At 41.4% G+C, this 18105-nt stretch overlaps 2 protein-coding genes and 1 long non-coding RNA gene across 10 annotated transcripts in view; 2 read left to right on the top strand and 1 right to left on the bottom strand.

Moving 5' to 3' along the window:
• Positions 1-17992, bottom strand: part of dkk3a (dickkopf WNT signaling pathway inhibitor 3a) — a 21424-nt gene extending 3432 nt beyond the window's left edge. Inside the window, exons 1-6 of one of the 4 annotated variants that reach the window (XM_026168111.2) lie at positions 17860-17992; positions 3263-3597; positions 2966-3037; positions 2820-2879; positions 1952-2044; positions 48-192 (exon numbers count right to left, since the gene is read on the bottom strand). In XM_026168111.2, the coding sequence (XP_026023896.2) occupies positions 48-192; positions 1952-2044; positions 2820-2879; positions 2966-3037; positions 3263-3460 (568 nt within the window). In that variant the 5' untranslated portion in view covers positions 3461-3597; positions 17860-17992. Of the gene's footprint in view, positions 1-47; positions 193-1951; positions 2045-2819; positions 2880-2965; positions 3038-3262; positions 3888-17859 lie in introns of those variants that run through there. The other 3 variants (XM_080298445.1, XM_026168082.2, XM_080298441.1) reach the window with 3 other exon arrangements.
• LOC145425422 (uncharacterized) lies at positions 10836-17429 on the top strand. 2 transcript variants are annotated; one of them, XR_013906112.1, is made up of 2 exons: positions 10836-11396; positions 15137-17429. It is a non-coding gene; the product is annotated as an uncharacterized LOC145425422 (long non-coding RNA). The 2 variants fall into 2 exon arrangements; XR_013906110.1 differs by having other exon boundaries at positions 12256-17429.
• The window catches only part of mical2a (microtubule associated monooxygenase, calponin and LIM domain containing 2a), a 36947-nt gene continuing 36798 nt past the window's right edge, over positions 17957-18105 (top strand). Inside the window, exon 1 of one of the 4 annotated variants that reach the window (XM_026168029.2) lies at positions 17957-18105. The gene's annotated coding sequence lies outside the window, so the exon portion shown is untranslated. The other 3 variants (XM_026168019.2, XM_026168062.2, XM_026168070.2) reach the window with 3 other exon arrangements.

The raw sequence follows: 18105 nt of genomic DNA, 5'->3' as shown, positions 1-18105 counted from the left end.
TGGGGGTGTGTAGGTAGTGACTGATAAACACATGCTGTACTACATACCGTTATGGAAAGCACAGCAGAGGTCTGGGCTGCAGTCAGTCTGGTATTGACAAGTGCTTCCGGCCTCTCCCTTGGTTGCATTTTGGCTGCACTGGCCCCACACACAGAGCTGTTCGCCACAGCACTCTGCATCCTTAGTGCAGGACTAAGAAAAGTAGCATTTGAGCAAACAGCCAACAATTCAGCAGGCAGCCCTTCTCCTAACACAGATGCTTTAAAAGAACATGCACCTCCACTGTAACAACACTGAGATTCCTGGGAGAATTACATTATACATGCTTCCTTTAGGCAGTATCATCAGAAAGCACAGGATACATTTTCATTGCTGTGCAGATGACACCCAGCTCTATCTGTCCATGAAGCCAGATAACACACACCAATTAGTTAAACTGCAGGAATGTCTTAAAGACATAAAGACCTGGTCGACCTCTAACATTCTGCTTCTAAATTCAGATAAAACTGAGGTGACTGTACTCGGCCCTAAAAATCTTAGAAATCCGGTTTCTAACCAGATTCTTACTCTGGATGGCATGACCTCGGCCTCCAGCAACACTGAGGAATCTTAGAGTCATTTTTGACCAGGATATGTACTTCAATGCACATATTAAACAAATATGTAGGACTGCTTTCTGCCATTTGCACAATATCTCTAAAATTAGAAATATCCTGTCCCAGAGCGACGCTGAAAAACTAGTTCATGCATTTATGACTTCTAGGCTGAACTACTGTAAATTGTTTTTATCAGGATGTTCTAAAACTCCCTGAAAAGCCTTCGTGTGATCCAAAATGCTGCAGCAAGAGTACTGACAGGGACTAGAAAGAGAGAGCATATTTCTCTTATATTGGCTTCCCTTCATTGGCTCCCTGTTAAATCCAGAATTGAATTCAAAATCCTGCTCCTCACATACAAGGTCTTAAATAATCAGGCTCCATCTTATCCTAATGACCTTATAGTACCATATCACACCATTAGAGCACTTCACTCTCGCACTGCAGGCCTACTTGTTGTTCCTAGAGTATTTAAAAGTAGAATGGGAGGCAAAGCCTTCAGTTTTCAGGCCCCTCTTCTGTGGAACCAGCAGTTTATATTCAGGAGACAGACACTATCTATGCTCTTAAGATTAGGCTTAAAACATTCCTTTTTGATAAAGCCTATAGTTAGGGCTGGATCAGGTACAATATAAAGTGCCTCGAGGCAACTGTTGTTGTAATTTGGCGCTGTACATATAAATTTGAATTGAATTGTATTGAGCACAAATGGCGTTAATTATTCTCCAATCCTGCTGACTTAAAGAATATATATAAATATATAAATGAGATCAGCAGGTCAGCTGATCTGTGATTGCAGTGGAAAGAGATCCTAATATCACATCTTTAAGACACTGCAAAGTCACAGTTTTCCACGTCAGCGACTTTGAGAAGACACAGATCCTGTCCTCTGTGCATTTATCCTCCCTCTACCCTTGTTTGGCAGGCTGCCATCATCTTCCACTGCTTTTTTCATACGTCAACATCAACACTAATATATCCAATTGAGACTCAGCTGAACAAGCAACACAGGTAGAACAGAGTCCTGAATAAAACCAATGAGATAAGAGGACTTTGATTTGAATCGCTTTTGTTCTCTATGTTCTCCGAGAGAGCAGATGGAAGGGAAGAGCTCATATTTAACCTGCCCCCCTTTCACGAGATGCTCACAGGACAGAGTGCTTGGAAACAGCACACTCCAATTACACTTGTGGACGCACTGCAATGCAGTCAGTGTGAAACCTCAGCAGGCTGGATGTAAGAGCGCATCGTGTTGTGCGTGTTGGAAAGCGTCAGACAGGAGAAACAGTGCGTTTTAGAGAAGAATTATGAAAACAGTGAAGACGTCCACAGAAAAGTCTCTTAGGTTGACTCACCATATCGAGCGCTTTACATGGCAGACACTTGGCATTATGTGGGTCGTGAAGGCAGTACCTTCCCTTTCCACAGTCATCGTCACTGATGCATCCCTAAATACGAGAGAGGCGAGACTACATCAGGCCAGCTCGTTTTTCTAATTACATTTAAATATTAAATATGGGTCTGACAGCTCTAGTCAGAGAAACCCTTAACTGAATACACATTCACAACACAGTACAGTTGAAGGTGTTGAAGCACAAAACATATATTAATGCGGCACCTTCTCTGGTTTTATTTATTATTTAGACTGACGCCTGACCTAGTTTTTCTGTTCTGTGTCTAACATCAAATCACCCAACAGATTTTGCCAAAATAAACGGTGAGACAGCGTGTAAATGTAGCAAGATGCTAACCACATAAATGGAGATTCTTTTACTCATACAGGAAAAACTAGGCTGATATTTTGGACTGATGCTTTTATTAGTTGCACTGTGACACCCCGAGCCACAAAACTTGAGTTATCAGAAAGCTACCCAACTGGATTTGACAGTTAATCACCATATGTCCAAAAGTGCTTGGTTACATAACCTCACTTTGTGTTTGCAGCTTTAGTCCTAAAGCACGTAATCATCACTTATTTAAAAATGACAAACCTAGTAGACCATTTGAGAATTGACATCTTTACCACTTATTTGTACACAGGAAAAGGGCCGAATGGAGACAAAAGTACGCTTTTGATTCGTTTGCTGACATAGTGCCAAGTCAGTGGCTGTGATGGTGCACCAAGACATTATGCAACCTCTTCAGTGATGATAACCGAGCAGCTGAAGGTCATACAAAAGCTAGATTTCTTTTTGAACGTGCAGGTAAACAGGACGGGCTTACGTGATCGACTCTGTTCTCCAGGTCGTTAGAACTGTCGACTGTGGTAATGTTGTTTGTCTCCTGGGTGAAGATGGGACATACATTAAGTTTCAATCACAAGGGGAAACAAACAGTGCCTCACTTTACTTTACTGTTTCTTAGCCTACCTGGTCTTTATCAGTCACTTTATCAGAAGCATTTGCATTGTGAAGACTCGACTGAGAGTTCTCCTCATTTATCTGAAAGGATTTTGGAGAGGATCAAAGCCAGATTTCAGGAAAAAAGATGCATAACTCTGATGTTACTTTATTGCTGCATCTGATCTTCATTTCTGTCCAGAGATTGAAGTGTTTTAAAAAAATACTTTCATCATACAACCCACTGAGATCCTACATACTACAGGCAGTTAGGTAATGCTATATGTCATGTAAAAAGCTGAGTGAGAGGTGCAACTGGCTGCTTACTTGGTGAAACGAGTCCTCGGGCTTTTGCTGTGGATCCTCTGGCAGCTGCTCCACTTCCACAAATACGCTGTCCGGCTCCGCTTGTCCCTGTGCAGAGTCATTCTCCAGGATGTGACTAATGCCCGGGTCCACTATCTCAGGGAGGATGCCATTGCAGACTGCTGTGACAGCCAAAACGAGCAGGATGGCTGGCACCATGCTGCTGCTGAGGATGCTGCTGCTGCACTCCGAGGAGGGTGTGGCAGTGATGCTGAGCAACACAAACAGCGTCACCACAGCTGATGTTTCCGTCACTGCAGGGTTTTTCCATCAAACCTCCACATTCATGACGGCCCCTTAACAGGTGAAATAACAATAGAAATAATACATAAAATGAAAAATAAGCCGACTTGATAATGTGCGCATTATTTTAATTGTGTGTTACCAACTTAACAGCGCACTTCAAACATAGTTCCGGCCAGGTTTAACCACTATTCGAAGTCAATAGGCGAGGTAAACAGTGAGTAAGCGTAGCCCAGGTAAACAGAGACGAGGTTTTTCTTCTCTGCCGTTAAAAACAAAAATAAAATGGAAAAACACACATCAAACTTGACTTTTTTTAAACGCAGGTGTGCTTGCAGTTTTACACAGAAGCTGGTGATGTAAGCGGAAGTATACTTTAGCTGCTAAAACAGTTACGAAAAATTGTAAACTGTCATCATTGAGCCCTGTTCTCAAAAACGGACATTCACTCTGTGAAGCTGAGAAAGTTTTCAAAACATGTTTAGCGCCATCTTCTGTCGGTAGGGAACACGACATCATGTGGTTGACTGCGGCTAACGGACTAGCATTAGTTTATGTTAGCTAACTACTGACAGTATCGAAAACAAAGAGGAAAACGAGGACACTAAAACTAAAAATCAGTTTTGTGCTGCCCCTGGCTGCAACAATGAGTTTTCCATTAAGAAACTCCACCAGGGCAGGACCTCCAGACCTCCCTCTCCCTATAGCCACCTCCTCCAGCCTTTCCGGGTGAACACCAAGGTGTTCCCAGGCCAGCTGAGAGATATCATCTCTCCCGCGTGTCCTGGGTCTGCCCTGTGGGCATACCTGGAACACCTCACCCAGGAGGCATCCTAGTGAGATACCCGAACCCCCTCCACTGGCTTCTTTCAATGTGGAGCAGCATGGCTCTACTCACGTCACTACCCACAGTCTTCAGCACGACTGATCGGTACAGTGTCCGCATCACTGCAGGGGCAGCACCAATCCATCTGTCAATTTCCCGTGCGTAAAGTAAATAAATAAATAAATAAAATAAAAATAATCCCTGGACTGTCCTGTAGTTGCACACATTTTTTTGACAAAATTCACCTACTCACCTATTGCCATCGACTTTAACATTTAACATGCTGACTGATGCTTGAAGTGTCTGAGATGCAGCTTTTACATCTGCTACATCCTGAAAGCACACTTGTAGCTGTACCCAATGACAAGAGGATGATTATTATTATTACACACTCCTAACACTAACTCTAACTGACTCTAACTAACTCTGCATTTCTGTTCTGCAGCCTTTGGTTCTTCAGCTCAAACTCTTGACATTTCTCCTGCGGTTGTTGTTTGGCTTCCATGTGTTTGTTTAGCTGATATTGCTTGTAGTCATTTTCTATTTCAGTTATCAAGTGGGCATCTTTCAGCTTTTCTTTAAGCTCTGCCACTTTCAGATGCATCTTTCTCTCCATTATTTCATATTTGTGCTCCAGCTGTTTAGGTTTTTTGTTTTCCTCCAGCTGTGCATAGTGGCTTTTTATGTTTTCCACCTCCATGTTCTCTTTCTTCAGTATTTGGTTTTCCTCCTCCAGATGTTTGTTTTTTTTCCTCAAGTTGCGTTTCTGAATCGGCAAAGGTATCAACATGAAGGAAATTCCTTCTTTTGTTGAGGAGTCCATTGAGGCAACCCCTCAACATGTAAGTACTCTCTCGCAGTTTGCAGTTTTCCCTCGGAGATCTCGTTGGGATTAGCACAGTTATTTTGTGGGTGTCTGGGGTTATTGTTTCTTTGGGACATGGCAGCAAACTAGAGATTTTCCAGTCCGGTTTTACATCCTTACATAGCACTGAATCAGCCATTTGAAAAAATTTTAATTACATATTTTTAGCTACTGATGCTGGTGACTGTCTTGTTCTTGTGCTTTTAGATTTGACAGCTGCGTTTGATACAGTGGATCGTGCCATTTTACTGTGGGCATAAGAGGCACAGCACTGGAGTGGTTCAGGCTCTACTTGGCAGAGTGAACTTTTTGTGTCAGTCTCTGTGACCATGTGTCGTCCTCCGCTCATCTCTTGTGCGGTGTCCCACAGGGCTCAGTTCTAGGGCCCCTCCTCTTTTCTTTGTGTCTGCTCCCTCTTGGTTTTATATTGAGAAAACACAGCATTGCATTTCACTTTTATGCTGATGACTGTCAGATCTATGTCCCTCTAAAGAAAAAAGGCACATATTCCGTACAGCCATTACTTCAGTGTCTTGATAACATTAAGGCTTGGTTGTCTCTTAAGTTTTTAAAAATCAATGACAAAAAGACTGAGGTGATGGTTTTTGGTAGCCCCACTGAGACCCCCAATGTGTATTTAGATTCCTTGGCCCTGTATAATAAGCCAACTGTCACAAACCTGGGGGTCAAAGTGGACTCTGAACTGAAGCTTGATGGTCAGATTAAGGCAGTGGTAAAATCTAGCTTCTTTCCGCTGAGGCAGTTGACTAAAATAAAACCAATTCTTTCATGGCAGCACTTGGAGACAGTTATAGAATAGAATAGAATTCAACTTTATTGTCATTGCACATGTCACAGGTACAGGGCAACGAAATGCAGTTTGCATCCACGCCTTTGTTAGCACTCGGCTGGATTACTGTAGTGCACTTTATATAGGGGTCAGTGCTTCATACATTACTCATCTACAGAGGGTGCAAAATACTGCAGCTTGTCTGTTATCTAACACTCGAAAGTGTAAGCACATTTCCCCTATTTTAGCTTCACTTCACTGGTTGCCCATTCCTTTTAGGATCCATTTTAAAATTCTTTTATTTGCTTTTAAAGCCCTCCATAGCCTATATCTCTCTGTGTTGCTACAGCCTTATACAATCACCAGCTCTCAGGTCAGCTGATCACCTGTTCCTGAATGTAAACAGGACTGAGCGTAAACTTAGAGGAGATCGTGCTTTTTCTGTAGCAGCTTCAAAACTGTGGAACAATCTGCCTTTAGAGATTAGACAGGCCTCTTCTCTGCCTGTTTTTAAATCAATTCTAAAAACCCATTTGTTCACCCTGGCCTTTGACACCACTTGAGATGTTGGTTTTTTTACTTGACTGCAGTGAGCTGATGATGTTGGTTTTAGTGAGATGTTGGCCTTTATTTTAGTTGTTTTTGTTGATTCTATGATGTTTTATGTTGTTTTTTTATATAGGGCTGTTTTAATTTTTATGTATTATGTGTTTAACTTTTTTTTGTAACTTTTATTCTATTGTTCTTAACTTATTTACTGTACAGCACTTTGGTCCTGTGCTGGCTATTTTAAAGTACTTTATAAATAAAGTTGGATTGGATTGGAGTGTAACTAGATTCTGTCTTCTATCTTAGCGATAAGACGAGTGGAAATCCTTCTTGGATACTAGTTGAAAATGTGTAAAAATGCTTCTTCTCAGTACATCTTCGCAGGAGAAGTCTAGTTAAAGTTTGACGGTCACAAAAACACTGAGGGTCAGACTGAACGCGGGTTCTTTATAAGCATTTCTTCTGATGACGTCACAGTTCGATGGCTCTTTGATCTCAGTGAGTTTGCAATGTAATTGGCTTATTCATACCACGTGACATTAATGAGTCTAATTCATCCAGTCATTGACCTAATGTGTTTAACTATTAGAGGTAAGCCACGTACTTTGCAAAAGTATTAATAAAGTTTCCCTCTGTGTCATGAATAATGAAGAATCCCAAACTCCCGCGCTACTCACCAGACACCTGCTTCAGAAGTCATCATTCCATTCAATGGGCATTATTAGCAGAAATCAGCCCCATAGATATGGGCCAGTAGTGCCTTCTACACCTGCTAGTTTGTTCAGAAGGGTGTTCAGATCATCATTCAGATGGAGGATCCTTAACAGGAGCCAGTGTGTACGGGTAAGACCATTTAAATGGACAGCATTAACAAAGTGACTATGAAAAGTCCATCCATTCGCTTCCGAATATCCTTTCCAGGGTCACGGGGGCGCTGGAGCCTATCCCAGCTGTCATGGGGTGAGAGGCAGGGTACACCCTGGACAAGTTGCCAGTCTGTCGCAGGGCTAACGCACAGAGACAGACAACCAGTCCCACTCACATTCACTCCCGCATTTACACCTATGGGCAATTTACATTGATCAATTAACCTGTCCCCACTAACTGGATGTCTTTGGACTGTGGGAGAACTTTTAAGCAGTTTGTATAAGCTAAATGCTTATGCAACCTGTTGCAAGAGCTTGGTCTGCACAGCTGGCAAAAAGTCAGACTTGTTTCCGGTGGGTGTTGGACTCTGTCAGGGACAGGGACAAATTCCTGCCCCAAGTGGAGGAGTTTAAGTATCTTGGGGTCTTGTTCACAAGTGACGGGAGAAGGCTGCAGTGATACAGCGTCTGCATCACTGCAGCCGCTGTATCAGTCTGTCGTTGTGAAGAGACAGCTGAGAGTAAAAGACAAGCTCTCAATGTACCGGTCGGTCTACATCCTTAACCTCACCTGTGGTCATGATCTGTGGATAGTGACGAAAAGAATGAGATCACGGAAATAAGCGGCGGAAATGAGCTTTCTCTGAAGGTTGATGAGTTCGGCCATCCAGGAGGTGGGTGGGGAGAGGGAGGTCTGGGCTTCTCTGCTTAGGCTGTTTCCCCGCAAACCGGCTCGGGATAAGCAGATGGATGGATGTACTTGTAAGCAATAAAAAAATACTTTTACATCATTTTATAGATTATATAATTTACATTTACTTCCATCTAGAAAGTCAGCATATATTTAATTTGTGTTTGTATTTGGTGGAATCAATGTAAAAACAAAAATTAAAAATACAAATCTAATAAAATAATCATTATGTACATTAAAATGTAAAAAAATAAAATAAAGATGTGTCACACATTGGCCCTAAATCTTTCCATATGACTGGGTAGCATTACTAATTTAATTAGTATTCTTTCTTTTTTTTGCTTGACTGCATTTTGATGATTAATTATGTGCACTATTCGGCTTCTTCAGTAGGATTATAGCTTTTAGGCAAGTAAAAAGTCTAAATAAAATTTGACACTTTGCCAAGCAATTATCCAATAACAAAGGTTTTGTTTAAGACTACCAACATTTAAACACCCGCTTTGGATATTTGAATGTTGGTAGTCTTGATGTAAGAGTCACACAAGTCAGTCATGACAAACGTAAACCCCTCGATTTCCAGGGGTACGATCGTTGTGACATCAGTTTTGGCAGTAATAAATTTGTTAATACTTTTAGCTAAATTTTTTATCCATAAATGTAAGTTTACTTATAAAACACCATATTTCTGTCATTTTCTTAAGGATGTGGAATTGTACATCCAATCAGTATCAGACTCCACCAACAAAAAAGCTCTTAAAACATCATATATATGTGAATTTTTGTGTGTATCCATATAATTATTTTTTTTTACCCCTGGTTTTGTGTGTTCATGTTCTGTTCTTTTGTATACTTCATCTGTTCGTATGTTGTATACTCACTGTTTGTCCAATAAAGTTCTTTTTTAAAAAAAAAAAAGGCAAGCATTAAAATAAAATTTAAAAAAGACCAGTTTTGATAGACATTGCTTTCTTGGGCTCGCCACAAAACGTCCTGCAAAAATAAATGAATATATAAAAAAGGAGTCACACAATAAAATAAATAATTTAGTCTTGTCTTCATTTTTCTTTCAAAAAAGTCTCCCCTGAAATGACTAATTTTGTTTAAGAGCTATTAAAACAAATACAACAACAACAACACGCACAAAAAAATCACTCTGATCCAAGAAACTGACAAAATATGTCTTCATCTCAAAGTTTTCCACAAACAGAACTGCAAAATGGGCTTATTGTCAGGTCAAATGTGTGATATATGTGTGACAGAAATCCACACTGCACACTGATGTGGCAGTAACAAGCAACCTGTCAACCAACCCCGGTGTTCACCGGTCCAGCGTACCAGTGGAAACCCGCTCAAACAGAAGCGTGAGACGTGGTAGTTTTCTTTCTATTTCAAAAACAGGCCACAAGATGGCGCAACGCACTTTAAAAATAAACCTATATCCGTCCTTGCCGCCTATTTTAAGCCTTTTTTCAAATGGTTTGCTCACAGGTTTTGTCCACGGTGCTGTGGTTTTGTACATTTCCTGCTTGTTATGATATTTTGATACCACGGTAAGCATTTACAGGATATTGTTTTATACAGGAAAACTGTTACTCAATAAGGCCGATCTACTAGTTGTTTTTCTCTTTCTCTGTGACCCAAGAATTAATGTGAGACTCACAAGCTGGTACCTCAAGGTCGAAAACACCACAGAGATGAGACCACTTCTTTACTCCCATCCTCCCTTTTCTTTATCTCCTGGAAAAGGCTCGTTAAAGGCTAGGTGGTTCGTTTCAGAATTCACTAATGAAAGAACTCTGTATTTTATGTCTAGGAGTGTATTTTGCTGGGATGATCATAAATTATAGCTGAACTGATAAACTACACACAGGATACTTCTTTGCTCAGAAGGCAGGAAGACGTTTCCTTATTTGGTCTGTACCGGTTTGAACTGGGAAAGCTGACACACGAACCTTTTTTTCATCTATATAAACTGCTGTGTATCAAATAAACCTTTGAGTCGATTGGGAAGGCAACCTAAAGCAGTCTCTGTTTTCTTGTTCTCCCAAGCTGCTCCCGAGCTCGTACTAACACGCTGAATGGCATACCTGAGTGTTACTTTGAATAATTAGGAGTCTTATAAGGAAAGGACAAACTCTGCTTATCGCTCACGCCACGGAGGAAACCCGGGAAGGCAATTTCCTTCAATTTTGGTGTCAGAAGTGGGATCCTGACAGAAGGTAAATATGTGTCTTTCATATTTATATAGAGACCATATTATACCTCTCTCAGTGATCGATCCATAAAAAAACGGGATATGCTGACGAAGTTTCACTTAGTGATCCAGAGAGATACACTGACTGACTTCCTCAGTCCCCGAATCCATAAAAAAACGGGATATGCTGACGAAGTTTCACTTAGTGATCCAGAGAGATACACTGACTGACTTCCTCAGTCCCCGAATAAAGTAAATTAACCCTTGTGTGGTGTTGGTGGACACAGGAAGTTGCCTGTTGTCTTGAATATTTTAATTTTGTTTAAAAAATAATAATAATAATAATAATTAATTGTTTAATTAAACGTACGTTAAAAAGTGAGAAGTTGCTCACTCAGAAAAAGTGACACAGAAAGTTGCCTGTTGTCTTAAATACTTCTCGTTAAGTGAGAAGTTGCTCACTCACAGAAAGCTAGTAAATAATTAAATTTAATTTTGTTAAAAAAAAAAAAACGAAAGAAAACTGAAAACGGGTCTCACAGACCCGATTACCATACAAGGGTTAAAAGCAGTAAATTAAAAGCAGAAAGAACACAGGAAGTTGCCTGTTGTTTTACGAGAAGTTGCTCGTTAAGCGAGAAGTTGCTCGCTAAGTGAGAGTTGCTCACACAAACAAAAAATTGCTAGCAATAAATTTAAAGTAACCTCAGCTGTGCCGCAGCGAAAATACTAACCTAAATCCTCCTAGCGTGTAAACCCCTCTGGAAATCACTGAACATGGGTCAGAATTATTCAAAGACCACAGACAGGTCCGATAAAAAAATCTAAAGTACCTGTAAAACCAAAAATTAATAAAATACAAAATAAAGTCTCAAATAACGGCTCAGTATAACTCCCATTTCCGGTTACGTGTAACCTGCGTCCGCGAATCGGTGAAGACGTCCATGATCACGTATCCAGAACATGCGGGAGTGCTTATGTGACTGACTTTGTTTACAACTTAAGAAGTTCAATGCATTCTAATTTCTTTTCGGAGCCTTATCCCGAACGATTATCGCCAGAAAACAGGTCAGTAGAAATGTTGAATATCATTTGTGATAAGAAAAGTAGTCTGCTTAAAAAGTCCTGTAGAAAATATATGATAGAATGCCGCGACGTGATACATCAAATGTTACCACTATGGAAAAAGGGACCGGAACCAGGTGTAGATGCTTTAACATCAAATAAAACTAGTGCAGGCTCTAGCAAAGAAAATAAATCTACTGCGGGAAAAGCTAGTCTTCCATGCTCAGCCATTCAGCCCACAGCCCCGCCGCCTTACGAAGATGAGACCGAATTAATAGTTGCTGCAGCAGCTGCACGCAAACAATGTCAGCATTCTGATCCAACCAGCTTAAAAGACAGTGACAAAAAATCTGAATCACATGCAACGGATCTTAGCCATCTCTTTAAACAAGATCAGGAAAAACAATATATACGCCGCGAGGAAGAATTAGCAGAACATAAAAAAAAAAGAGAAAAACTTTTGAAAGAAGAATGTGAGGAACTTATGAAAAACAATTTAGACGACTATGAAGAAAAACTTTTGCATCAGGCAGTGTCCACAATAGACACCCACATGACAAAGTCGCCGATTTCTTTAAGAATCTAAAGAAATTCCTGCTAACAATGTCCAGAGACAAAAGTGACTTAAATGCAGTAACTATGTGTAAACAGAAGCCTGATGAATCTATCCTAGTATTCATAAAACGCTTTATGCACTGTTGGACAAGCTAGAGGTGCAAATTTAGCTCAGTTTTCCAGCAGCCGCAGACACCCAAAGCAAAAATGAATTTGTGTATTTCATTTAACATAAAGGGTGAAATGTTTGCTGACACTGATAACAGCTTATGTTTTCTCTGCCCTATGTACCGACATGATGGAGAAGGAACATCCTCTGTGTCAGCTGGACCCTCAGCAGAGAATGAACTCAACATCCTTTTTGTCCGGTACTCTATGTCACACACTGTGCCAAAAAAAACGTGTACAGACGCCACTAACAGGTAATCCCATGACTGGGAGCCACACTTTTGTTTCTCTCACACTGTTCAACAACATGATAACTGCTCACACAAGTGAAGGTCAAACAGTGATTTTGTTACATAACTCAGACATAAGTTACGAAATATGTCGACACATAGATCTAACCTACCCTATCCACTGTACTATTTCTGCAGTTACATTGCCAGCTGAATACCAGAATATGACATTGTGGTCTAAAAGTGAGAATGATATAGGATTTATTGACTGTACACTTTATCACGTACACTTATTAAAAAACAAGCAGTATATGTCAAGCAGCATCCCATTTCCACGGAAAAAGCCGCAGCCCTAGATGTCATGATAGGAGATTTATTGACTACAGGAGCAATAAAGCCCACACTCCTGTCAATCCTGTGCCACAGCCTAACAAACCTGGCGTATGGCGTTTCATACAAGACTTGAGGCAAATTAATGCAGTCAACATTCCTCTGCCACCTCTCGTTTCAGATGTTCACAGCATATTGACATGCATTGCATACACACTTTACCGTGGTGGATTTATGCTCCGCTCCTTTTTCTCAGTCATGAAGACACACAGCCGTTATTTGCATTCACACATAGAAATAAGCAGTACACTTGAACTCGTTTGCCCCAAGGCATGATAGACAGCTCTGCTGCTTTCTCTATGGTGCTTCACTCCTCCTGAGGGCTGTACTCTGATCCACATGTGGATGACCTCCTCCTCTGTGCTGAAAGTGAAAAACTATGTCAAACTGCTACACACATGCTTCTCCAGCACCTCCAAAAGACTGGCCACAAAGCATCAGCAAAGAAAATGCAGTATTGTCAGACTTCTGTTCAATATTTGGGATTCACACTGTCTCACGGAAAACGTTCCATGACTGCAGACAGGGTCAAAGCTGTGACCTCTGTCCCTCGTCCCACTACACAGAAGGAAATGTCGTCCTTCTTAGGCATGGTGAACTATTGCAGACAGTGGATACCAGACTGTTCTTTTCATGACCACATTCTGCGTGACTGTTGTAAAAAAGACAAGCCTCCTCGAATACTGTGGTCCACAGAAATGACTGCCTCTTTCAATGCATTACAGGGAGTGCTGACCTCCGCCACTCAAAGGTGCTGCCTGAATTGTTCAGGGAATGCCGGCCTGCCTGAGGGCAGTAGCAGCTTGCTCTATCATGATAAGGGACTGCGGGAAGCTCACACTCCCACATGACACTATTCTACACACCAATCACCAGGTCACGACCATTGTAGCAAACATAACTAAACAACATATGCAAATCTCACTATAAAAGCGAGCAGCACACCTGATTCGCCAGCACATTTATTGATCCTATGCTGTGTTCTTCTGACCGACAGGATGGCTCAGACAGGCTTGACGATCATGACTGCATGACACGTATACAGGAATCCACAGCACCATGTCCAGATTTAGAGAAAACACCTATCCCAGACTCAGCCACGGTTTATGTGGACGGGTCCTGTTCAAGGCCGAGTGACAACTCATTTCTTTGTGGCTATTCAGTGGTAACAGTGCCTGACATCATACTAGAGGCTCACTCATTACCATTTCACTCAGCACAAAAAGCAGAGCTCATGGCTTTAATACGCGCCTGTGAGCTACATTTGGATAAGCATGTGACGATTTACACAGACAGCCGCTATGCATTTGGCGTTGTGCATGACTTTGGCACATTGTGGAGACAGAGAGGATTTAGATCTGCTGATGGAAAATAAATTGCTAAATTGTGATTTTGTTCAAAGACTTTTTCAGGCTATACAGCTGCCATCGGCCGTTGCAGTTGTAAAAACGAAAGGACACAGTACAGCTGACACAGACGAAGCAACAGGTAATGCCTTAGCAGACGTGACAGCCAAGGCTGCAGCTGCATCACAGCTCCCACCGCCGCAGGAAGTATTATCTGTGCCCCATACAGCTGCCACTTGTTACACTCCCAGACTATTTAGAAACAAATGTTGATTTAAAATTCATACAAGAGCAAGCCTCTGCATAGAATAATGACTGTACCTTAGATGACAGAGATGGCTTATACAAAATCTTAAGGGTTTGATTGCCCTCCCATATTCCCTGATGCCAGTCCTTGCCCGACATTTTCACTGTGTGAGTCATGTCGGACAAAGAGGGGTAATAGGGGCAATAAAATCAAGATTTGTAATTGAGAAAACATTGCATGCAGTAAAAAGCATATTAGCAACCTGTCTAACATGTGCACGAACTAATGTAGGTAGCTCAAAAGCAAAACATCAGCATTTACCACAACCAGATTTTCCATTTCATACATTACAAATTGATTTTACACATATGCCAGCACAAGGAAGTATCAAGTACTTACTGGTAATAGTGGATCAATTTAGTAAATGAGTAGAAGCTTATCCAACCTCAAAAGAAACTGCAGAAGTAGTCTGTCAAAAGTTGAGCAATGAAATAATACCCAGATTCGGAATACCTCACCAGATTAACAGTGATAGAGGATCTTCATTCACATTAGAAGTAATTCAAAAGTGTGCTAAAACTTTAATGACCTGTGTCAAATTACTTACTCAAGTCCTGTGTGAGATTAGAATGACTCAATCTGAAGTAACCAAATTATTTCCATTTGAAATAAGACTATTTCCAAGACCATGGTCAGCTTCCAGAGGGGCACCGCTAGTAGAAGGTGATCTATATTGCATTGTCCACTGATGTTCACAACCTGGTAGAAAAACTGAATAATAACTATCAGAAAGTTTGTCTCTCTCAGCTTTTCCCCTCCACAGTTCCACCAGTGGAGACAAGGAGACGCATGTTGGAGAAGCCACTAAAACCAAGGACACTCTGGGAGGCCGCGTTTTCCAGCCCCCAGACTGTACTGGCAGTGACGAAGAACCAGCATCCTCACAGACGGACAACCTCAGTGGATTCATGCCAGCAGGGTTAAGACCAGCCCAATCGGACCATCTCAGGCGTCGGATCAAGCAGACGACATCTCCGGCGAGCCAGCGCCCGGAACTAGAGCAAATAAACACACGGGTAGACGACATCTCAGGCGAGCCAGCGCCCGGATCCAGTGCACACACGCAATCACTGATTAACACACAACGTCTGAAAGAACAACAACAAGGTACTCAAACATCCAGCAGGAACAGAAAGCCAAAAGTACCACATGATGTCTAACCTGATAAAGCCAGACTCATTTCATCCTGATAATGGAGAAAATGAAATGCCCATTGTCATCATACGACGCTTATTCAATGTCTCTCGAACCTGGGACCAGGCCAGGAGACAACTGAAGAACTGTTTTTCTTATATACTTTCTTATATATTTAGGTTATTTATCACATCTATCGCATTAACCTTAGGATTTCTCTTTGCTATTTTGTATTGTAAACTGCAACCATGTTCACATTTCTGCAGGTCATATTTTGCTGACTATACCTCATGCTCCATTTTGCAAGACACCTACTTAATGCACTCCTCACGTTCCCTAAAATCAGTAAATAGCAACATAGACGCCACTAATAAACCATCTTATGCGCCCTCTAGAACAGGAGCTAACGCCTGGTATGAAAATGCCAGAACAGCCGCTCGTGATTTAGGAAACAGTAACTGTTATGTCTGTTCAAAGGCTGATGCAGAACAGGTAATAGTAGGATACCCCATATCCGGTTTCCCCCTCACTGAGGGACTAGAGAAAATCAGCGGAAATAATGCTCTCTTTAAAAACGCTTTACAGTTGACTCTGAGCCCTCTCGACTGCCTACTTAGACACACACATAGATTATACAAAGGATAACTATACATTCTTCTCTGACTCCCCAGGTGCACGCTGTAATGAGACATGGCTAGCTGTCTCTATGGCTGAAGTTGTATCATATCTGGAGGAACACACACACAGTTCAAGTTCGAGCAGAGACCCGATCATTGTTCCCCCAGACGGTGTCTTAAATGATACTGACTGGGGGGAGTTAGTTAAATCACACATGGTCACGCGCCTGACCAGACCAATCCCACATGCTTATTGGATGTGCAATAATACTCTTAGATTAGCTTTACCTGTTAATTGGACCGGTACCTGTGGTCTAGTAACCGTTGATGTATGCTGTACTTTCATTCCCAATAATACCGCTCCTAACGGTTCATTCACACAAGCTATGAATAAACTTGAAGCATTGCAGATAGAACTAATTGCCAATACAGGTCACGGTCAGTGGCTACATAAGTGGCTACAGGACACGTTTGGAAGATGGAAGAAACTAATTGTAGCCTTTGTAACCGTTGCAGCATGTTTTTGATGATTATTGTCTGTTGTGTGGTACCCTGTGTACGTTCAATGATAACCCGTATAGCTACTAGTACAGCCACTTCAATGTATTTGCAATTGGCACAAATTGACCCAGATTATGTGTCAGATGTCATCAATGATGTTCCTGATGTGTATATTGAACATTAGGTTGTGAACTATTACATTTTATGATTTGCTTTTTATATTATGTTATTACATTTGTGATTTTTCCTTTCTATTTGAGTTATTATTTTTAAAAAATAATAAAAGAGGGGAACTGTTATGATATTTTGATACCACGGTAAGCATTTACAGGATATTGTTTTATACAGGAAAACTGTTACTCAATAAGGCCGATCTACTAGTTGTTTTTCTCTTTCTCTGTGACCCAAGAATTAATGTGAGACTCACAAGCTGGTACCTCAAGGTCGAAAACACCACAGAGATGAGACCACTTCTTTACTCCCATCCTCCCTTTTCTTTATCTCCTGGAAAAGGCTCGTTAAAGGCTAGGTGGTTCGTTTCAGAATTCACTAATGAAAGAACTCTGTATTTTATGTCTAGGAGTGTATTTTGCTGGGATGATCATAAATTATAGCTGAACTGATAAACTACACACAGGATACTTCTTTGCTCAGAAGGCAGGAAGACGTTTCCTTATTTGGTCTGTACCGGTTTGAACTGGGAAAGCTGACACACGAACCTTTTTTTCATCTATATAAACTGCTGTGTATCAAATAAACCTTTGAGTCGATTGGGAAGGCAACCTAAAGCAGTCTCTGTTTTCTTGTTCTCCCAAGCTGCTCCCGAGCTCGTACTAACACGCTGAATGGCATACCTGAGTGTTACTTTGAATAATTAGGAGTCTTATAAGGAAAGGACAAACTCTGCTTATCGCTCACGCCACGGAGGAAACCCGGGAAGGCAATTTCCTTCACTGCTGACAAGCTGCAAAACATGACCCACAGTGTTGACTAAGTGGAGTTTCTGGCGCCTCGTAGTCTCGTCTTCCACCCGAATAACTTTTTTGATATTTACAGGTTTAGTTAGATGTGTTTAGTTAGTGTATTTGGATCTTCCTCAGTAATAATGACTTAATCATCTTTTTAAATAAAAGCATTTTTGATTTGAAGTATTTATTTACGTTGGTAATCCTTTAATATTCAGGGGTGGATCCAGTGTGTTGTGCGGGCAGCTCTCACCTGCTTTCTGCGCAGACAGCAGGTGGTCGGCGGAGCGGTGCCCTTCCCTGAGAAAGTGTGGATTAAACAGCAGCCACAGGCGCTGTGCCCACGTGGGATGTGTCCCACGTTAGAGCACCGCCCCTTAATCGCTGGACGCAGCTGCACAGAAACTACTGCCTGTCAGTCTGACTTAGGACGCACTTTACTTTCCACAGCAGTCCCGCAGCTCGATTAACCGAAGACTCAGGCAGAAAGGCGCACAAG

This window comes from Astatotilapia calliptera, chromosome 1 (assembly GCF_964374335.1).
Source record: "Astatotilapia calliptera chromosome 1, fAstCal68.1, whole genome shotgun sequence".
In the NCBI taxonomy this organism is placed as follows: Eukaryota; Metazoa; Chordata; class Actinopteri; order Cichliformes; family Cichlidae; genus Astatotilapia; species Astatotilapia calliptera.
The sequence above is the reverse complement of the archived record's forward strand: the minus strand, read 5'-3'. Positions and strand labels throughout refer to the sequence as shown.